Source organism: Anas acuta, chromosome 15 (assembly GCF_963932015.1).
Source record: "Anas acuta chromosome 15, bAnaAcu1.1, whole genome shotgun sequence".
Classification (NCBI taxonomy): domain Eukaryota; kingdom Metazoa; phylum Chordata; class Aves; order Anseriformes; family Anatidae; genus Anas; species Anas acuta.
In genome coordinates, this window is record NC_088993.1 from 15738127 (window position 1) to 15754527 (window position 16401).

Here is a 16401-nt window from a genome sequence, read left to right on the forward strand (position 1 = left end):
CCCCCCCGGGGGATGGTGACCCCGCTGTCACTGTGGGTGTTGATGCTTTTTGCGTTGGGGCGGCGGCAGGCGAGGTCTGCCAGAGTTTACACCCGGCTCCGGCGTGGTGCCGGGGTGGGGTTTGGCCGCGGCGCTGCCAGCTGCGAGGCTTTGTGCTGTTTGTTTGGCTTGGGGAGGGAGGAAAAAAAAACCAAAACAACGAAAAAAAAACCAAAACAGCAAAAAAAAAAACAGCTCGGTGGGGACGGAGCACGGCGTGGGAGCAGCTCCCGGCCTCCAGACACCTGGGGAGTGATAAGGGGAGCAAGAAGGGCACCGGGCTGGGAGCGGCGCGGGGGAGCGGGCGTCCCAACTCGGGATCCGTGCTGGGAAAAGCAGCCCCGGGCACGGGGAGTAAAGAATTGGCTCAGGAATCACCTGGTGGCCAAAAAGCCCGGCTGCTGGCCCCAAGAATCATCCCCATCCTCGTGGGCTGGCAGGGTTGGGGATGCTGAGGTGATGCCGGAGCGGGACGGAGAGATTTTAGGGTCCGTGCCCGCTGCTGACGCAGCCCCTGGTGCCCCCGCAGCTGCTCCCCCAGCATCACGAGGGTGACGGTGATCCTGCCCATGGCCCTGGGCGCCGTGGCCTGCCTGGGCACCGAGGGCGGCGCCGTTTACTTCCTCACCCTGCCCGGCCTCGTGCTGCTGGAGGACAAAACCCTCTTCCAGGACGAGATCCTACAAAGGTGAGCGCCGGCTCCGCACCCCGAATAATTTGCCCAACCCCGGCCCTTCCTGACCCCGTTTTCTCCCTTTTTTCCCCCCCGTGGTGCAGCGTGCCCGATGAATATCGCTGCGGGAAGGCTTTGGGGCCGGTGGAGTCCATCCAGGAGCACCCCCGTGATGCTGGCAGGCTCCTCATCGGGTACAGCCGCGGGCTGGTGGCTCTGTGGGACCAGAGCACGCGCGCCGTCCAGCACCTCTTCCTGGGGAACCAGGTACCTGGGCTGGGAAAGCCCTGGAGAGGGGGGTCCTGAGGACTGTCCCCTACATTTTGAGCCCCTCGTTGTGCCTTTCTGCAGCAGCTGGAGAGCCTGGCCTGGGAGCACAGCGGGAAGAGCATCGTCAGCTCGCACAGCGACGGCGGCTACATGGTGTGGGCGGCCGGCGGCAGCGGGCAGAGGACGCAGCAGCCCGTCCTCTCCACCATCCCCTACGGTGCGTGGGTTCATTGGGGGGGGACTTGGGGGGCTCAGGTTGGCATCGTGACAGCAGTGCCATCTCCCTTTTGCAGGTCCCTTCCCCTGCAAAGCCATCAACAAGATCCTGTGGCGGACCTGCGAGTCGGGGTAGGTGCCGGGGACGCGGGGTGGGTGCTGGTGGTCCTTTAGGGTGTGTGTAGGATCTGACCCCTCTGCTCCCCCCCCCACCCTGCAGCAACCCCTTCATCATCTTCAACGGCGGCATGCCCCGGGCCAGCTACGGCGACCGGCACTGCGTCAGCGTCCTGCAGGGCCAGACCCTGGCCACGCTGGACTTCACCTCCCGAGTCATCGATTTCTTCACCGTGCAGAACCCCGAGGTGCCCGAGGGAGGTGGGTCCCACCAGCACCGTGTCCCCAAGGCTGGGGGGGTGGGGGCTCCCCTAGCAGCATCCTTCTTTATTTTTTATTCTTTTTTTTTCCTTTCTTAGGCTTTGAGAACCCCCGCGCCCTGGTGGTGCTGGTGGAGGAGGAGCTGGTGGTGATCGACCTGCAGACCCCCGGCTGGCCCACCATCCCCGCCCCGTACCTGGCCCCGCTCCACTCCTCCGCCATCACCTGCTCCTACCACATCTCCAACGTGCCCCTCAAGCTCTGGGAGAGGATCGTCAGCGTCGGGGAGCAGCAGAGCCCCCGCCTCTCCTCCGCGGTGAGTGCTGGGGACGGAGGGGGGATGCACACACACCCCCCACACCCACCCCGAGTGCCGTGGGGTGGGCGCACGGAGCTGTGACGCTCGCTGTCACCCCCCCTCCCAGGCTTGGCCCATCAACGGGGGGAAGAACCTGGCCCAGGAGCCCACGCAGCGAGGTCTGCTCCTCACCGGGTGAGCGCCTGCCATGGCTCTGCTGTGGAGCCCCACGCATGACGAGGAGGGGGCGCAAGGGGGGGTTCCGAAATGCCAGGAGGGAGGAGGGGACGTCCCCAGCCCCTTCCCGTGGTGGGAGTGGGGCTGGGTGATGCTGGGGGGAAATCCACCAGGAGCTGAAGCCCACGGGGGTGCAGGGGAGCTGGGGGGGGCAGCTGCTGGTGCTGGCTGTGCTGACAATCCCCGCTGTGTAGCTCGGTGGCCGGGCAGCAGCACGTCACCCGCTGCGTTGTCCCCTCACCCCTCCTGGCACGGCGGCCACCAGCGCACAGGCGGCTCTTGTTAACCCCCCCCCCCTCCTCCTTCACCCCCATGGTGGCCCCGGCAGGCACGAGGACGGCACGGTGCGGTTCTGGGACGCCTCGGGGGTGTCCCTAAAGCCTCTCTACAAGCTGGGCACCGCCGGCATCTTCCAGACCGACTGCGAGCACAACGACAGCCTCAACCAGGCGGGCGAGGAGGAGTGGCCGCCGTTCCGCAAGGTGACGTCTCGGGGGGACACCGTGGGGGGGAGAAGCTGTGGTCCCCGGCTCCCCCCTGCTTCAGGGGGAGTTGCCCTTGTAGGATCCATCCCAGCTGCGCCGTGGGGACGTGTCCCCTCGCTCGGGGCACAGCTGCTGCCTCGGGGACACAAGGGACGCTTGTTCTGCACGCCCCATCCCGTGGGGCGTTGTGGGGGGGGGATTCCAGGGCACCGGGGACGCGTGGGGACGGAGCTGACCCCGGGCACGGTGCCCGGTGCTGTGTGCCACCCCCGGCCCCTCTCCCCTCCCCGCAGGTGGGCTGCTTTGATCCCTACAGCGATGACCCCCGCCTGGGCATCCAGAAGATCGCTCTGTGCAAATACACGGCCAAAATGGTGGTGGCAGGCACGGCCGGCCAGGTAGGGATTAGGGGACAACGCAACCAAGCGTGGGGTGCCCCACATCCCCCCCTACACCCATCCTCGTGGGCAGGATCGAGGATCTTACCCGTGGCAGCCCTCCGTGTCCCCCACCGGCTTCTTGTCCCCTCCCTGCAGGTGCTGGTGATGGAGCTGAGCGACGAGAAGTCGGAGCACGCCGTCAGCGTGGCCACGGTGGACCTGCTGCAGGACCGCGAGGGCTTCACCTGGAAGGGCCACGACCGCCTGGCGCCCCGTAACGGCCCCCTCGCCTTCGCCCCCGGCTTCCAGCCCAGCGTCCTGGTGCAGTGCGTGCCCCCCGCCGCCGTCACCGCCGTCACCCTGCACTCCGAGTGGAACCTGGTGGCTTTCGGCACCAGCCACGGCTTCGGGCTCTTCGATTACCACCGGCGCAACCCGGTGCTGGCCAGGTAGCTCTATGGGGTGTTATGGGGGGGGGATGCTTGGGGTTGGGGACCCTACAGAGGGGTCCGGGCGCTGAGCAGCGGTGCCGCAGGTGTACGCTGCACCCCAACGACTCGCTGGCCATGGAGGGGCCCCTGTCCCGCGTCAAGTCCCTGAAGAAGTCCCTGCGGCAGTCCTTCCGCCGCATCCGCAAGAGCAGGGTGTCGGGCAAGAAGAGGCTCAACCCCGGCAGCCCCTCCAGCAAGGTGGGCGCACAGCGGGGCCGGCTCCTCGCCTCCCCATTCCCCCCCTCTCCACACCTCCCTCTGTGTGTGTGTGTGTGTGGGGTGGGGGGCTCCTGACCCCCGTTCCCCTGCACCCCCTCCCCACCTCGCAAGGTGCAGGAGGCCAACGCGCAGCTGGCGGAGCAGGCGGGCCCCCCCGAGGTGGAGATGACCCCGGTGCAGCGGCGGATCGAGCCCCGCTCGGCCGACGACTCGCTCTCCGGCGTGGTGCGCTGCCTCTACTTCGCCGACACCTTCCTGCGGGACGGTGAGAGCCCCCTGCACGTCCCCTCCTGCAGCCACGGCGTGGGGAGAGAGAGAGGGGGGGGGATCCTCATGCTGCTGCTGCTTCTCCTCCCGTCCCGCAGCCGCCCACCACGGCCCCACGATGTGGGCAGGGACCAACTCGGGCTCGGTGTTCGCCTACGCCCTGGAGGTGCCGTCGCAGGAGAAGTTTTCGGAGCGGGCGGTGGAGGCGGTGCTGGGCAAGGAGATCCAGCTGATGCACCGGGCGCCCGTGGTGGCCATCGCCGTGCTGGACGGCCGGGGGAACCCCCTGCCCGAGCCCTACGAGGTGTCACGGGACCTGGCCAAGGCCCCCGACATGCAGGGCAGCCACTCCATGCTCATCTCCTCGGAGGAGCAGTTCAAGGTGAGCCTGGGGCTGTGCGCCCACCCCGCCACATCCCGCGTCCCCTCTGGGCGTTCCCATCCAGGCTGGAGCTTGGAAAAGCAACCAGGGTGGGGGTGACCGAAGGGCTGGGGTGGTTTTTGGGGTCTCACTGCCCTTTGGTGAAGGCTTTGGGGCAGCGGGAGGGAGTTCCACCACCTCCTGCACCCCCGGGGGGTTCCTGTCCCTGCGGCACCCGCCTCCTCTCGCCCTCCCCAGGTCTTCACGCTGCCCAAAGTGAGCGCCAAGACCAAGTTCAAGCTGACGGCCCACGAGGGCTGCCGGGTTCGCAAGGTGGCCCTGGTGAGCCTGGCGAGCGCCGGCCCCGAGGAACGGGTGGAGAACTGCCTGGCCTGCCTCACCAACCTGGGCGACATCCACATCTTCACCGTGCCCAGCCTGCGGCCCCAGGTGCACTACGGCTGCATCCGCAAGGAGGACATCAGCGGCATCGCCTCCTGCGTCTTCACCAAGCACGGCCAAGGTGAGGGGCCAGCTCCCTATCGTCCCCACCTCTTTTTTTTTCCTCCTGGGGGGGTCCCTGATGGTTCCCTTCCCCAAACACCCCGCAGGTTTCTACTTGATCTCGCCCTCCGAGTTCGAGCGCTTCTCGCTGAGTGCCAGGAACGTGACGGAGCCGCTGTGCTGCCTGGAGGTCTCCCGGCTGCAGGACACCTCCTGCCTCAGGTGGGCTGTGCGGGGGGCTCACCGCGACCCCGGGGGCTTGTTGTGTCCCCCCCCCATGCCACCAGCACCAACCTCTCCCCGTGTTCCCTTCCAGCAACTCCACGGCGACGCCGAAGCTGCCGCAAGCCAACGGCACCCACGTCCCGCACAGCCCCGAGGCCAACCATTCCCCCTCCGACAGTGACAGTGAGTGACGAGGGGACGGGGTGGGTGTTTGTGGGTGTGTGGGGGGGTTAATATTTTGGGGTTGGGCATCTCCATCCCCCCCCCCGTGGCTCCCTAGGGTCCCCCGAGGAGCACCAGGCCTCCTTCTCGCCCGGCCCCGTCGACTCGCCCAACAGCAGCATGGAGAACCCGCTGGACACCACCGGGGACATCACGGTGGAAGAAGTGAAGGATTTCTTGGCGTGAGTTCAGAGCTGGGGGGGGGGGGGAACGGGAGGAGTGTGGGGGTGCTGCTGGCAGCTGGGGGGGGGCACCAGGCACATCTCACCCCGCTCTGCCCCCAGGTCCTCGGAGGAGGCGGAGAGGAACATGAGGAACGCCAGCGAGGACGAGGCGCGGCCCCCCGGCATCCTCATCAAATGAGGTGGGTGGTGGGGCCGTGCCTTTGAGGGAGGGGGGGTGGGGGGAAGGAAATGCAGCTCTGGCTGCCCCCCCCCCTGCAGCATTTAGGGCTGGGCCCCCCCATGCCCCCATCCACAGCAGGGAGCACGTGGCCACGGGGGCAATGAGTGCCCAAGGGGCTTTCCCTGCCCAAAATGGGTGGGGAACAGCAGCTCCAGCCCCCCCACACCCCATTTTGCCCCCACCACCACCCCATTTTGCCCCCCCCCACCTACTCCATCCCCCCCCACATCACCTAGGGTCTCCCCCAGTCTTTTAACCTGTCTCTTCCCCCCCAGGCATCACCGGTGCCCGTGGCCTCCCCGGCCCCTCTCAGCGCTCGGCTTCCCGGGACGCACGGCTCGACTGGACCCCCCCGGCCCCCCCCAGCGTAACGTAGACTCGTCTCCTCTCTAACATCCACGCCGGCGCTCCCCCTGCGCCCCCCTGCCCGGCTGCTGGCCCTGGAGCCCCCCCTCTGGCTGGGGGGGGGCAGCAGGGGGGGGCCCACGTTGCACAAACTCTTCCCGGGGAAGATTTATGAATTTTTTTTTTCCTACACGGTCGGGTTGGAGCTGGCCCCTGCTCCAGAGCCCCTTCTTCCTGGGGGGGGGGATGCTGCTGCCTCACGGTGTGTGTGTGGGGGGGCCCCTGGTGGCTTTTTGCCACCCCCCCCAACCCACAGCCACCTCCTCCCGGGTTTGGTTCCTTGGGGAGGCGCAAAGCGAGGCCCCCCCCCAGACCCCTCGTCTCTGTTTACATGCCCGGCTCCCTGCAGTTTACAGCCCCCTCCTCTGTGTGCTGGGGGAAGGGGGGGGGCCCTGGGGACCCCCCCATTTATTCCCCTGCCTCTCCCCGAGTGGCCTGGGGGGGGTGGGTTGGAGATTGGGGGGGGGTCACAGGTGGCCTTTTTCTCTTGGTGGCGTCTCCAAGGGCTATTCTCCAGGCTGGGCCCCCCCTTCCTGACACTAATTCCTGCCACGGGGGGGGGTTTGGGATGGGATCACGTTTTGGGGGGGTTGGGGGGGGGTGAGGTCAGCCCCCCCGCCCTCTCCCCGGGGGTGTCACTGTGCCAAATCCCTGCTGGGCTCCTTGGCCCCCTCCTCGCAGGGGCTGCGGTGGCTCCGGGGCTCAGCCCTGATTTTGGGGATCCGTGGGGTTTGCCCCCCCCCGTCTCCTGTGCCCCCCCCTCCCCAAATTCTCTCTTACGGTACGTGTCTGGCCTCGGCGGGGGGGGGGCCAGGGGAGGCAGCCATGCCCCGGGCCCTGCTGGGGGGTCGGGGCTGTAGTGTCCCTGGTAGAAACCCCCCCCCCCCAATAGCCCTCACCCCAAACCCCCCCCCCCACCTCCTCCTTTTTTTTGGTAAGATGAATTTAGCATTGTTTAGTTATTAAAAATACTGGTTTTTAATATTGAAAATAAAAGCATTTAATATCAACTGCCAGGCTGGGGGTGTCTTGGGGGGGTTTGGGGGGGTTTAGGGGGGCGCAGTGAGAGCCTGGCACAGCTGGCGGTGAGAAGTGCAGCCTTTATTGATACCACACCAAGGGGCTGCCCCCCCCTCCAGGCTGGGGGGGGCGGCCCCCCATCTCCGCAGCACAACAAAAAGGGGGGGGGAGCCCCTCGCTGCCCCCCCCCGGTGCTCTTCAGCAAAGCTAAAAGGGGGTCCCCCACGCGCGGGGAGCTCGGGGACCCTCCGTGCGCCCCCGTAGCGGGATGGAGGGGGACGGGGACAGCCCCGTGCTCCCCCCCCCGGCTGAAGCAGGCTTGGGGGGGGGCCGGGGGGGTCCCCAGCCTTTAGGCAGGAGGCTTGCGGAAGGCGCTCCAGGCGTGGAAGCAGCGGGTGAAGGGCCAGGGCTCGTTGCCTTTCCGCACCAGCCGCAGCTTGCGGGGCCGCGCGGGGTCCTTGGAGCGCATGTGCTGGATGTAGACCTGGGGGCAGAGCACGGCACGGCTGTCCCTGGGGTGGGGGGGGGATTTGGGGGTCCCTGCCCCCCCCTTTTAGGGTGCCCAAATGCTGCCCCCGAGCAGCTCGCTGCGCCCTACCTGGCAGGCTTTGAGGCTCAGCTTGATCTCCACCTGGCTGGTCTGGGTGCCCACCCACATGTAGACCTGCAGGAGGGGCACACAGGTTTGATCCAGCCCCCCCTAGGGTGTCCCCCAACCTTGGGGGGGTCCCCAGGACCCCCCCCCCACCTCCTGCCCGTTGTCCAGCAGCATGATGTCGTCGTCGGCCAGGTCGTCCTGGCAGAAATCGGAGCACTTCTCGGACACGGCGAAATAACCCTTCTCGTTGGAGCACCTGCAGAGAGCCCGTTAGCACCCCCGGAGAACCAATTTCGCCCACGGGATGCCCCAAAATGGGCACAGCTGGGGAAGGGGCTCACCCCAACCCCCCCCCACCCCACAGGACCCACCTGAAGAGCCGGGAGTGTTTCATGTACTCGGCATCCTCATCGTAGGGCTTTTGGCTCCCGATGCCCACCCAGAAGAAGTTTTCGGGCTCCTCTCCCTCGTTGATCACCTGCGGGAGGGCAGGGGCAGCGCTGAGCCCCTCCAGCCCTCGGTAGGTTGGTGCTGAGCCCCCCCTGAGCCCCCCAAAATCCCCTCCTCACCTGCTTGCTGTAGGAATCATCGAACATTTGGTTCATGATGTCCTCGGCCAGCTTGGCCTCGTCGGGGTCGGCTGCGCGGCCCACCCAGGTGTAGACGATGCCCTGGTTGTCCGTGCTCTCAAAGGGGACCTGGGGGCAGCGGGGCAGGCTCAGGACTGCTCACGGGGGGGGGACGACAACAAGAGACCCCCAGAACCCCCCCCTGATGCCACCAGGAGGTACCTTGAGGATGAAGCAGAACTCGGAGTTGAGCAGCCCGGCGTCGGTGTTGATTTGGATGCACCTGGGTGAGGAGCACAAAAGGGGGCTCAGGGGGGGCTCAGCCTGCCCGTACGTCCCCAGGCAGCACCCATGGGTGCCACCCGGCCCCCCCATGGCACCAGGAGGCTGACCTGGTGCAGAGGGCCCCGCCGTTGGTGCGGATGTGGTAGAGGCTGGGCTGCGGCGGGCTCTGCTTCTCCTTCCTCTTGCCCCGGTGGATGACGAAGCGGCGCTTGAAGTGCGAGAGGAACTTGGGGTTCTCCTGCTGCTGCGTCATGCGCACCACCTGCACGGGGAGGGGGGGACACGAGGGGCGTGGGGTGACCCCAAAAAACAGCCCCAAGACCCGGCTGTGGGGTGCCGGACCCCCCCCGTGTGTGTGTGTGTGTGTGTCCCCCTTGGCACGGGGCTCACCTCCAGCTTGCCGGGGAAGAGGCTCTCGAATTTTTTCTGCAGGCTGAAGGTGAAGGTGAGCCAGCCCATGTTGGAGGCCTCGCGGCCCTGCCAGAAGTAGACGATGCACTGGAAGTCTTCCTCGGGCTGCTTCTCCTCCTCCTCCTCCTCGCCCTCCTCCTCCCCTTTGCCGTCGCCCTTCTTCTTCTTCTCCTCCTCCTCCTCGTACTCCACCGGCACCCAGTACCTGAGGGCAGGGGCAGGGGGTTGCAGAGGGGATTTGGGGAGGATTTGGGGTGATTTGGGGGGGATTTGGGGGCTTCACGGAGGGGCCAAGCCGGGTGTCACCTGCAGAGGAAGACGTAGCAGTCGTGGGTGTGGAAGTGGCCGAATTCCTCCTCGGGCAGCCGGGCGAATTTCTTGCCCTCCAGCACGAAGCCCTCCATGCCATCCAGGTCCTCGTTCCACTCCTCCATCAGCTGCTCCGCCTGCGGCCCCCAAAAAACTCGCTCAGCCCCCAACCCTATTGCTGGGGGACGTTTTTTTGGGGGCGAGGACGGACACAGGGGGGCAGCCCCCTCGGTCCTACCTCGCTCAGGGGCATGGGGGGCTGGCGGGGCAGGAAGAGGGCGGTGAGGTCGGCCTTCATCTGGTCCTTCTTCTCGGCGTCCTTGCGGACCTTGCCGGCGAGCCCCCCGTCCTGCAGCACCGTCTCGGCGTTGCGGGTGTAGTCCACGCGCAGGACGTCGTCCCAGTTCTTGAATTTGGACTTGAACACCTTCACCAGGGGGTGTAGGATGAGGAAAAAGGGAGCAGGGCTCTGTGCCTCCCTGCCCCCCAAAAAAAAGGCTCCGTGTCCCCTCCTCACCTGGCACTCGGTGCCCTCCAGGTTGCGGGTGACCATGGCGTGGCGGGGCCGGTGCAGCATCCCGCACAGCTCCTGGCTCAGCTTCAGCGCCGCCGCCCGCACCAGCCTCGAGGATTTCCTCCCGATCCAGATGAAGACGTCGGACCAGCAGTCCAGGATGTAGACGTTCTTGGTGTCCAGCAGGCTCTGCAGCTGCGGGACGCACGGGGAAAAAGGGGTCAGCACCCCCCATATTTCGCACCGAGGTCCCCGCTGCCCCAATCTGCCTCTGTGCCGTAATAGGGGCGCGAAACCAGTCTCACTGGTCAGACTGGGAGAGCTTCCCCACCCTGTCCTGCTCCTACCAGGCGCATCTCCGGCATCAGGTCGGCCTTCAGCCTCTTCTTGTGCTCCACCGACAGCTTGTAGTTGATTTGGGGCAGCTCCAGGTAGCCCAGCCCCAGCCCCACCTGCGCAGGGGAAGGGGCAGGGGTGAGGGTGGCCGTGGCACCACCAGGGACCCCGGGGTTGGTGGCACCTCACCTTGTACAGCTTGGGTTTGTGGGGCTGGAAATCATCGGGGACGCAGGGCCGGATCTCCTCGGGCTGCCCCCCCAGCACCTCCCAAAATTCGGGGGTCTCCTGGCCCTGGCTGAGCAGCGTGATCTCCGCCTTGCCCTTGCGCTCGTTCTTGTTGATCTTCTCGGCGAAGAGCCTGCGGCAGGGACCGGGTGAGGTGGTGGGCTCACACCCCCCCCCTTACACCCCCGGGACCCCCCAAAAAAGCAGCCCTACCTGGCCTTGGTGGTGCTGCTGAGCGTGGCCCGGCTCCCCCGCCACACAAAGAGGTCGAGGCCGTGGTCCAGGAGGAACACAAAGCTGGAGGGCGCACGAAATTGGGTCAGGAGGAAGCAGTGGGGGGTGTCCCAACGCCCTCCCCACCCTGAGGGTCTTCATGGGGCTGGGGTCTGTGGCTGGCGGGGCTGCCAAGCAGGATTTGGACCCGCATCCTTGCAAAAAAGGCGCTGGCACAGCCAATTCCCACCCCAAAGCTGCAGCCACGAGGTCTCGGCCGGACCCTGCCGCCTTCCCAACGCCCCCCCACTATGGGGACCCTGCACCCCCTCGCCCTTTCCCTGCTCACCGGGGGTCCAGCGACGTCCCTTTCAGCGCCACGGGCTCCAGCTTGACGTTCTTCTTCCCGTAGACACGGTACAGCCTCGAGGAGAGGGGGCTGCGGTGAGATGGGGCTGTGCCAGCCCCCCCCCAAGCCCCCCAAAACCGCCCGTCCCCTGCGCTACCTGGTGACGTACTGCGTGTCCTCCACCGTGAAGAAGCCGCTGGCCGTGCCGCCCTCGATGTAGGAGATGTCGTTGTCAAAAACCTAAAAGAAAGGAGGCGGTGAGGGTGGGAAGGGGGTGAAGGGCTGGGGGTGGGGGGCTCCGAGCCCGGGGTTGGCCCCACCTGGAGGAATTCGTCGCTCTCGTCGCCCATCTCCTCCCGCACGCTGCGGCACTCGGCGCCCAGGTAATTGCGCAGGTTGACGGCGTGGATGGCGGAGCAGGCTTTCTTGTCCAGCGTGGCCTCCTGCCCGATCCAGTAGTAGATCTCCCAGTTGAGGGAGCCGTTCTCATCCAGGAAGGTCTGCGGAGGGACGGAGAGGGGGGCGAGACGGGTCGGCCACGGTCCCCATTTGGGGACGCGGGAGGGGAGCCCCCCTTGGGTCCTCCCCGGGTACCTTGAGCACGATGTAGCAGTCGGCCTCGTAGAACTTGCCGTGGAAAGCCTCGTCCACCAGCGTGGGCACGAAGTTCTCGATCTGCCAGACGCAGAGGCCGGGGAGCTGCCCCACGTCCTCGCTGAAGAACTCGGAGTAGTCCAACTGGGGCTTCTCCAAGCCCTGATCCCAGCGGCGAGCCTTCAGGTCCGGCGCCTTCGCCTCTCCGCTCTCCTGCGGGGATGAGGAGGGGGTCACCACGCTGCCGGGCACCCCGGGAGGGGCTGGGACCCTTCTCCTCCCCCCCCTTACCTCTATCTTCTTGTTTTTTTCCTGCGCCACGTCCGACATCCCCTTCAGCACCTGCTTGGCTTGGTCGTCCTGGGCAGAGTCTTTGCGCCGCCGCAGCCGCATCTTGCGGGCCAGGGGGTCCTTGGTGCCGCTCCCTGGGGGCAGGGGATGGGGTGAAAAGCAGCCGGGACCCCCCCAAAAATCCCAGCACGGGGCAGGTTATGGGGTGAGGCTGCTTCCCTGGGGGGTTTTCTCCCTCCCTGCCCCACTTGCCTGCTGCAGCAGCCGCCACGGTGGCTGGGGAAGCCCCGGCCAGGCGGAGCTGGTTCTGCAGGGAGAAGTCGATGTTGTACCACTCCGCTGCCCGGTCCGCTGGCTTGGGGGGCATCACCAGGTTGGGGTTCTCGCGCACATCCAGGACCTGCCAAGGACAGAAGGGGCAGAGCTCAGTGCTCTGAAGCAATGGGGTGGGTAAAAGGAGTCCCGAATCCACCAGGTGCCCGGGCTGAGCCGCTTTGCGCCGTCGGCCCCAAAACACCGTGCCCTGTTGTCACCCCATCCCACCCCATAACCCAGGTCCCCCGCGGGGCTGCGGTGGGTCTTGGGGTCTCACCTCCACCTCCGTCAAGAAGTGGATGGCCTCCGGGAGCGTCACCAGGCGGTTCTTGTTCAGCACCAGCTTCCTCAGCTTCGTGCACCTGCGGGACGCGGAGACGCTGAGCCCGGGGCGCACGTCCCCCCCGGGGACCCTCTGTGCCCCCTCCCGGGGGCTGCCCCCACCTGCAGAGGCTCTCGGGGATGAGCTCCAGGTTGTTGTTGGCTGCCATGAACTCCTCCAGGCTGGCGAGCTTGCCGATGCCCGAGGGGATCCCGTCGAAGTCCAGCTTGTTGGAATTCAGGTAGAGCTTCTTCAGCTTGGTCAGCTTGCAGATGGCAGACTGGGGATGGAGGAGGCGGAGGGGTGAGGGACGGGGACACGAAAAAAAGGGGCAGGGGCACAAAGAAAGGGGTTAGGGGCACGCACGGGCAGGGAGGTGAGCTGGTTTCGGGACAGGTTGAGGGTCTCCAGCTGGGCCCACTGGTCAATGCAGAGGGACAGCTCCGTGATCTGGTTGCTGCTCAGGTTGAGGCGCCGCAGGCTGCCCAGGGTGTAGAGGCACTCGGGGACGCGGCTCAGGTCGTTGCAGGACAGATCCACGTCTAGGGGGGGATAAAAAAGGGATGGAGACCCCCGGGGGGGGGAAAAACAGAGCCCCGAGGAGGGCAAGCAGCCCCACCTGCCAGGTTGGCCAGGCCCTCGAGGCTGGTGGGCAGGTTGCTCTGCGTGCGCTGCGTGTTCCTCAGGTGCAGGGTCTGTAGGGCCGTCAGCGCCGGGAGCTGCCTGCAAGGACACAGAGGGGACATGGGGCAGGGATGGCACCAAGGCAGGGCTCAGCACAGCCCCGAAACTGTGGGATCCAGCCCCAAAAAAAAAAAAAATCCGGGGCCGTACCGGAGCTGCGCGTGCAGCAGGGGGTTGTCGTTGAGGATGAGGGTCTGGAGGTGCACCAGGCGCCGCATCTGCGGGGGGAGGCTCTCCAGCTTGTTGTTGCTCAGGTCGAGGTACAGCAGGTCCGTTAGGTTGATGAAGAGCTGGTTGGGGATGGCCTCGATGCTGCGGGGACACGGGGACATTCGGGGTGGCCCCAGGACCGGGAACCAGCCCCCGGATCTGACCCGAGGAGGGAGACCCGGAGCGAGCAGGGTGAGGGATGGAGGGGGCTGCGGGTAAGGTGGTTTTTTGGGGAGCCCGGTGCAGCCCCACCTGTTGTGGCCGAGGTTTAGGACCAGCATGTTCTTGGCGTTCTCCAGCTCCCGGGGGCACTCCGTCAGCTGGTTGTAGCTCAGGTCCTGGGGGAGCAAAGGCAGCGGGGTGGGGTGGGGTGGGTGCCCCCCGTCCCACCACCACCACAACCCAACCCCGAGGACAGGGAGCATCCCGGGGACCTGAGGATGCTCCTCAGCCCCATTGCGCTCCCCAAAAGGGCACGAGGGGCTGCTGAGGGGTTGGGAACAGGACCGGGAGCTGGGGAAGGGCGGCGTGGGGGGGCTCTGCGCCTACCAGCACCGAGAGGTCGTCCAGCTGGAAGATGTCATCGGGGACTCCCGAGTTCTTCAGGCTGTTGGCACGAGCCACGATGGCCTTGGAAAGGGGAGAGAGGGGTCGCTGCAGCCTCCAGCAGGGCTGGGGATGGGGTTTTTGTGCGCCCCCAAAGCACCGGGGGGTGGCTGGGGGGTGCCTGGGGGGCACCGGGGACACTCACCCGCAGGCAGGGCAGGCCGGAGAGCTCGCCGTGGAGCGTGGTGAGGTTGTTGTGGCTCACGGAGAGATGCTCCTGCGGGGAGAGGGGGAGCAGGGGATGAGCCCTCCGGGGTTTGGGGTGCTCACCTGCAGCCCCCCAAACCCAGCCCCCAATTCCTGGACGCGCTTTGCACGGGGTGATGCAGAAAGGGGCAGACAAAGGGGTGGCAGCGAGGCAGGAGGAGGACCCTGGGGAAGTTTTGCTCCCCCCCTGAGCATCACAAACACCGCTCAGAGCCCCAGGCACCCCCAAAAAAACAAAGCCCGGCAGCTGCTGCCTTTTTTTTTTTTTTTTTTTTTTTTTTTTTTTTCTAGAAGTTAAAAGGGCCAAAAAACCCCATAAGGCTCCCCCCTTCCCTTTTATTAAAGGGCAGAGGAGCTGAGTGGGGTTTCTGCTCTGGTTTGCTACAAAACCGAGGTGCAACCCCGCACGGATCAGCCTCGGCCCCGCTCCCAACATCTCCCGCATCCCATTTCAGCCACGCACCACAGCTCAGCCCTATTATTTGAGGTGCCATGGGGGCCACGAGCCCCGGCCCCCCGGGCTCTCACCAGCTTCTGGAGGGCGGCGAGCTCCTCGGGCAGGTAGCAGAGCCCCGTGCGGTTCAGCTTCAGCCAGCGCAGGCTGCTCATCGCCTTCACGTGCTCCGGGAAGTAGCCACCCTATAGGGAATGGGATGGTGAGAGCTGCCTGCCCCATGGGGTTTATGGGGACACCCCGCTTTGGGTGGTGGGGGGAGGATGGGATTGATCAGCCCTGTGGATTCTGGGGATTGGGATTGCCCAGACCTGTGGGATTTGGGAGCCAGGATCACCCAGCCCTATGGGATTACCCAGTCCTATGGGATTGGGACTTGGGGGCTGCAATCACCCAGCCCTGTGGGATCAAAATCTGGTGGGCCGGGATCACCCAGCCCTATGGGATGGGGATCTGGGGGCTGTGATTGCCCAGCCCTACAGGATCAGGAGCCGGGGGGTGGGATCATCCAGACTTATAGGATCTGGACCCAGGGACCGCAATCGACCAGCTATATGGCATTGGGACGTGGGGGCTGTGATCTCCCAGCCCTATGGGACCAGGGGACCAGGATCACCCAGCCCTATGGGATTGGGACCTAGGGGCTGTGATCACCCAGCCCTATGGGACCGGGGGACCAGGATCACCCAGCCCTATGGGACTGAGATCTGGGAGCTGTGATCGTCCAGCCCTATGGGAACGGGAACTGGGTGTCTGAGATCATCCAACCCTATGGGATCAGGACCTAGGGGCTGAGTTCACCCAGCCCTTTGGGATCAGGACCCGGGGGGATGAGATCACCCAGCCCTTTGGGACCTGGGGGCTGAGATCACCCAGCCCTTTGGGATCAGGATCCAGGGGCCACGGTCACCTAGCCCTATGGTATCGGGACCCAGGGGATGTGATCACTCAGCCCAATGGGATCAGGACCTGCGGTCTGGGATCACCCAGCCCTACGGGATGGGGACATAGAGACTGTGATCGCCCAGCCCTATGGGACCCAGGGGCAGGTATCACCCAGCCCTATGGGATCACCCAGCCCTATGGGATTGGGACCTGGGGGCCAGGATCTCCCAGCCCTATGGGATCGGTCCCCAGGACTGGGATCTCCCAGCCCTATAGGATCAGGACCTGGGACCTCGGATCTCCCAGCCCTATGGGATTGGGACCCGGGACTGGGATCTCCCAGGCCTATGGGGTCACCCAGCCCTATGGAATTAGTCCCACCCCTATGGGGTCACCCAGCCCTATAGGATCGGGACCCGGAACCTGGGATCTCCCAGCCCTATGGGGTCACCCATCCCTACGGGATCGGTCCCACCCCTATGGGGTCACCCAGCCCTATGGGATCAGCACCAGCCCCGCTCCCTCCCAGCCCTCCAGGCCCTCCACCCTCCACCCCTCCAGGCCCCACCCGGTGCATCCCACCCCCACCGACCCCCCCCGTTCCCCAAACCCCCATCACCACCCCCCCGACCCCATCACCGCCCCCCCCGCCCCACCACCACCACCGGGGGGACCCCTCCCGGTACCGGGGGCCGGGCACCCCGGGGCGTGGCTGTGCCCTGCGGGCCGGCCCCGGGGGCAGGGAACGGGGCTGGGGCCGTGCTCCCCCCGGTGCCCCCCCCACCTTGAAGTCGTTGCCGCTGAGGTCGACGCCGCGCACGAAGGGCAGGACCCCGGTGGCCGCCATGGCGGCGTTGGGGCGGAGCGGGCGGGCGCTAGGACCCGGGGGAGGAAGCGGCCGCGCTCGCCCTCGGTTTCCCGCCCCC

General features: G+C 66.3%; 2 protein-coding genes across 5 annotated transcripts in view; one reads left to right on the plus strand and one right to left on the minus strand.

The window, feature by feature from the left end:
- LLGL1 (LLGL scribble cell polarity complex component 1) overlaps positions 1-7085 on the plus strand; it is a 48622-nt gene extending 41537 nt beyond the window's left edge. For 2 of the 3 annotated variants that reach the window (XM_068699608.1, XM_068699609.1), the window contains 19 exons: positions 569-727; positions 817-979; positions 1064-1199; positions 1276-1330; positions 1419-1576; positions 1675-1892; positions 2002-2069; positions 2440-2593; positions 2890-2994; positions 3133-3425; positions 3512-3665; positions 3798-3951; positions 4052-4335; positions 4573-4837; positions 4926-5040; positions 5135-5226; positions 5324-5447; positions 5550-5629; positions 5946-7085. In XM_068699608.1, the coding sequence (XP_068555709.1) occupies positions 569-727; positions 817-979; positions 1064-1199; positions 1276-1330; positions 1419-1576; positions 1675-1892; positions 2002-2069; positions 2440-2593; positions 2890-2994; positions 3133-3425; positions 3512-3665; positions 3798-3951; positions 4052-4335; positions 4573-4837; positions 4926-5040; positions 5135-5226; positions 5324-5447; positions 5550-5628 (2776 nt within the window). In that variant the 3' untranslated portion in view covers position 5629; positions 5946-7085. The remainder of the gene's footprint in view (positions 1-568; positions 728-816; positions 980-1063; positions 1200-1275; positions 1331-1418; positions 1577-1674; positions 1893-2001; positions 2070-2439; positions 2594-2889; positions 2995-3132; positions 3426-3511; positions 3666-3797; positions 3952-4051; positions 4336-4572; positions 4838-4925; positions 5041-5134; positions 5227-5323; positions 5448-5549; positions 5630-5945) is intronic. The other variant, XM_068699610.1, reaches the window with a different exon arrangement.
- A 70-nt stretch (positions 7086-7155) lies between these two features.
- Positions 7156-16392, minus strand: FLII (FLII actin remodeling protein). 2 transcript variants are annotated; one of them, XM_068699603.1, is made up of 30 exons: positions 16260-16392; positions 14665-14775; positions 14075-14146; positions 13873-13953; positions 13576-13661; positions 13264-13425; positions 13049-13152; positions 12796-12971; positions 12552-12709; positions 12385-12469; positions 12045-12192; positions 11793-11926; positions 11502-11714; positions 11228-11407; positions 11065-11147; positions 10908-10982; positions 10559-10642; positions 10307-10478; positions 10129-10233; positions 9785-9976; positions 9506-9694; positions 9265-9404; positions 8938-9163; positions 8655-8809; positions 8485-8545; positions 8263-8391; positions 8065-8171; positions 7844-7949; positions 7694-7759; positions 7156-7579 (listed from the first exon to the last, which is right to left on the minus strand). In XM_068699603.1, the coding sequence occupies exons 1-30, from the start codon at positions 16320-16322 to the stop codon at positions 7445-7447; spliced, it is 3798 nt and encodes a 1265-aa protein (XP_068555704.1). In that variant the 5' UTR covers positions 16323-16392; the 3' UTR covers positions 7156-7444. The 2 variants fall into 2 exon arrangements, with proteins under 2 accessions (XP_068555704.1, XP_068555705.1); XM_068699604.1 differs by having other exon boundaries at positions 11793-11922; positions 12041-12192.
- Between the last annotated feature and the right edge of the window lie 9 nt (positions 16393-16401).

Excerpts from the sequence above, each read along its gene's own strand:
- FLII (XM_068699603.1), bottom strand. The coding sequence starts at position 16,322 with ATGGCGGCCACCGGGGTCCTGCCCTTCGTGCGCGGCGTCGACCTCAGC. Across the intron at positions 12,193-12,384 it reads ACTTCTTGACGGAGGTGGAG|GTCCTGGATGTGCGCGAGAA; the intron begins GTGAGACCCCAA and ends TGTCCTTGGCAG. Across the intron at positions 7,760-7,843 it reads TGCTGGACAACGGGCAGGAG|GTCTACATGTGGGTGGGCAC; the intron begins GTGGGGGGGGGG and ends CCCCTCCTGCAG.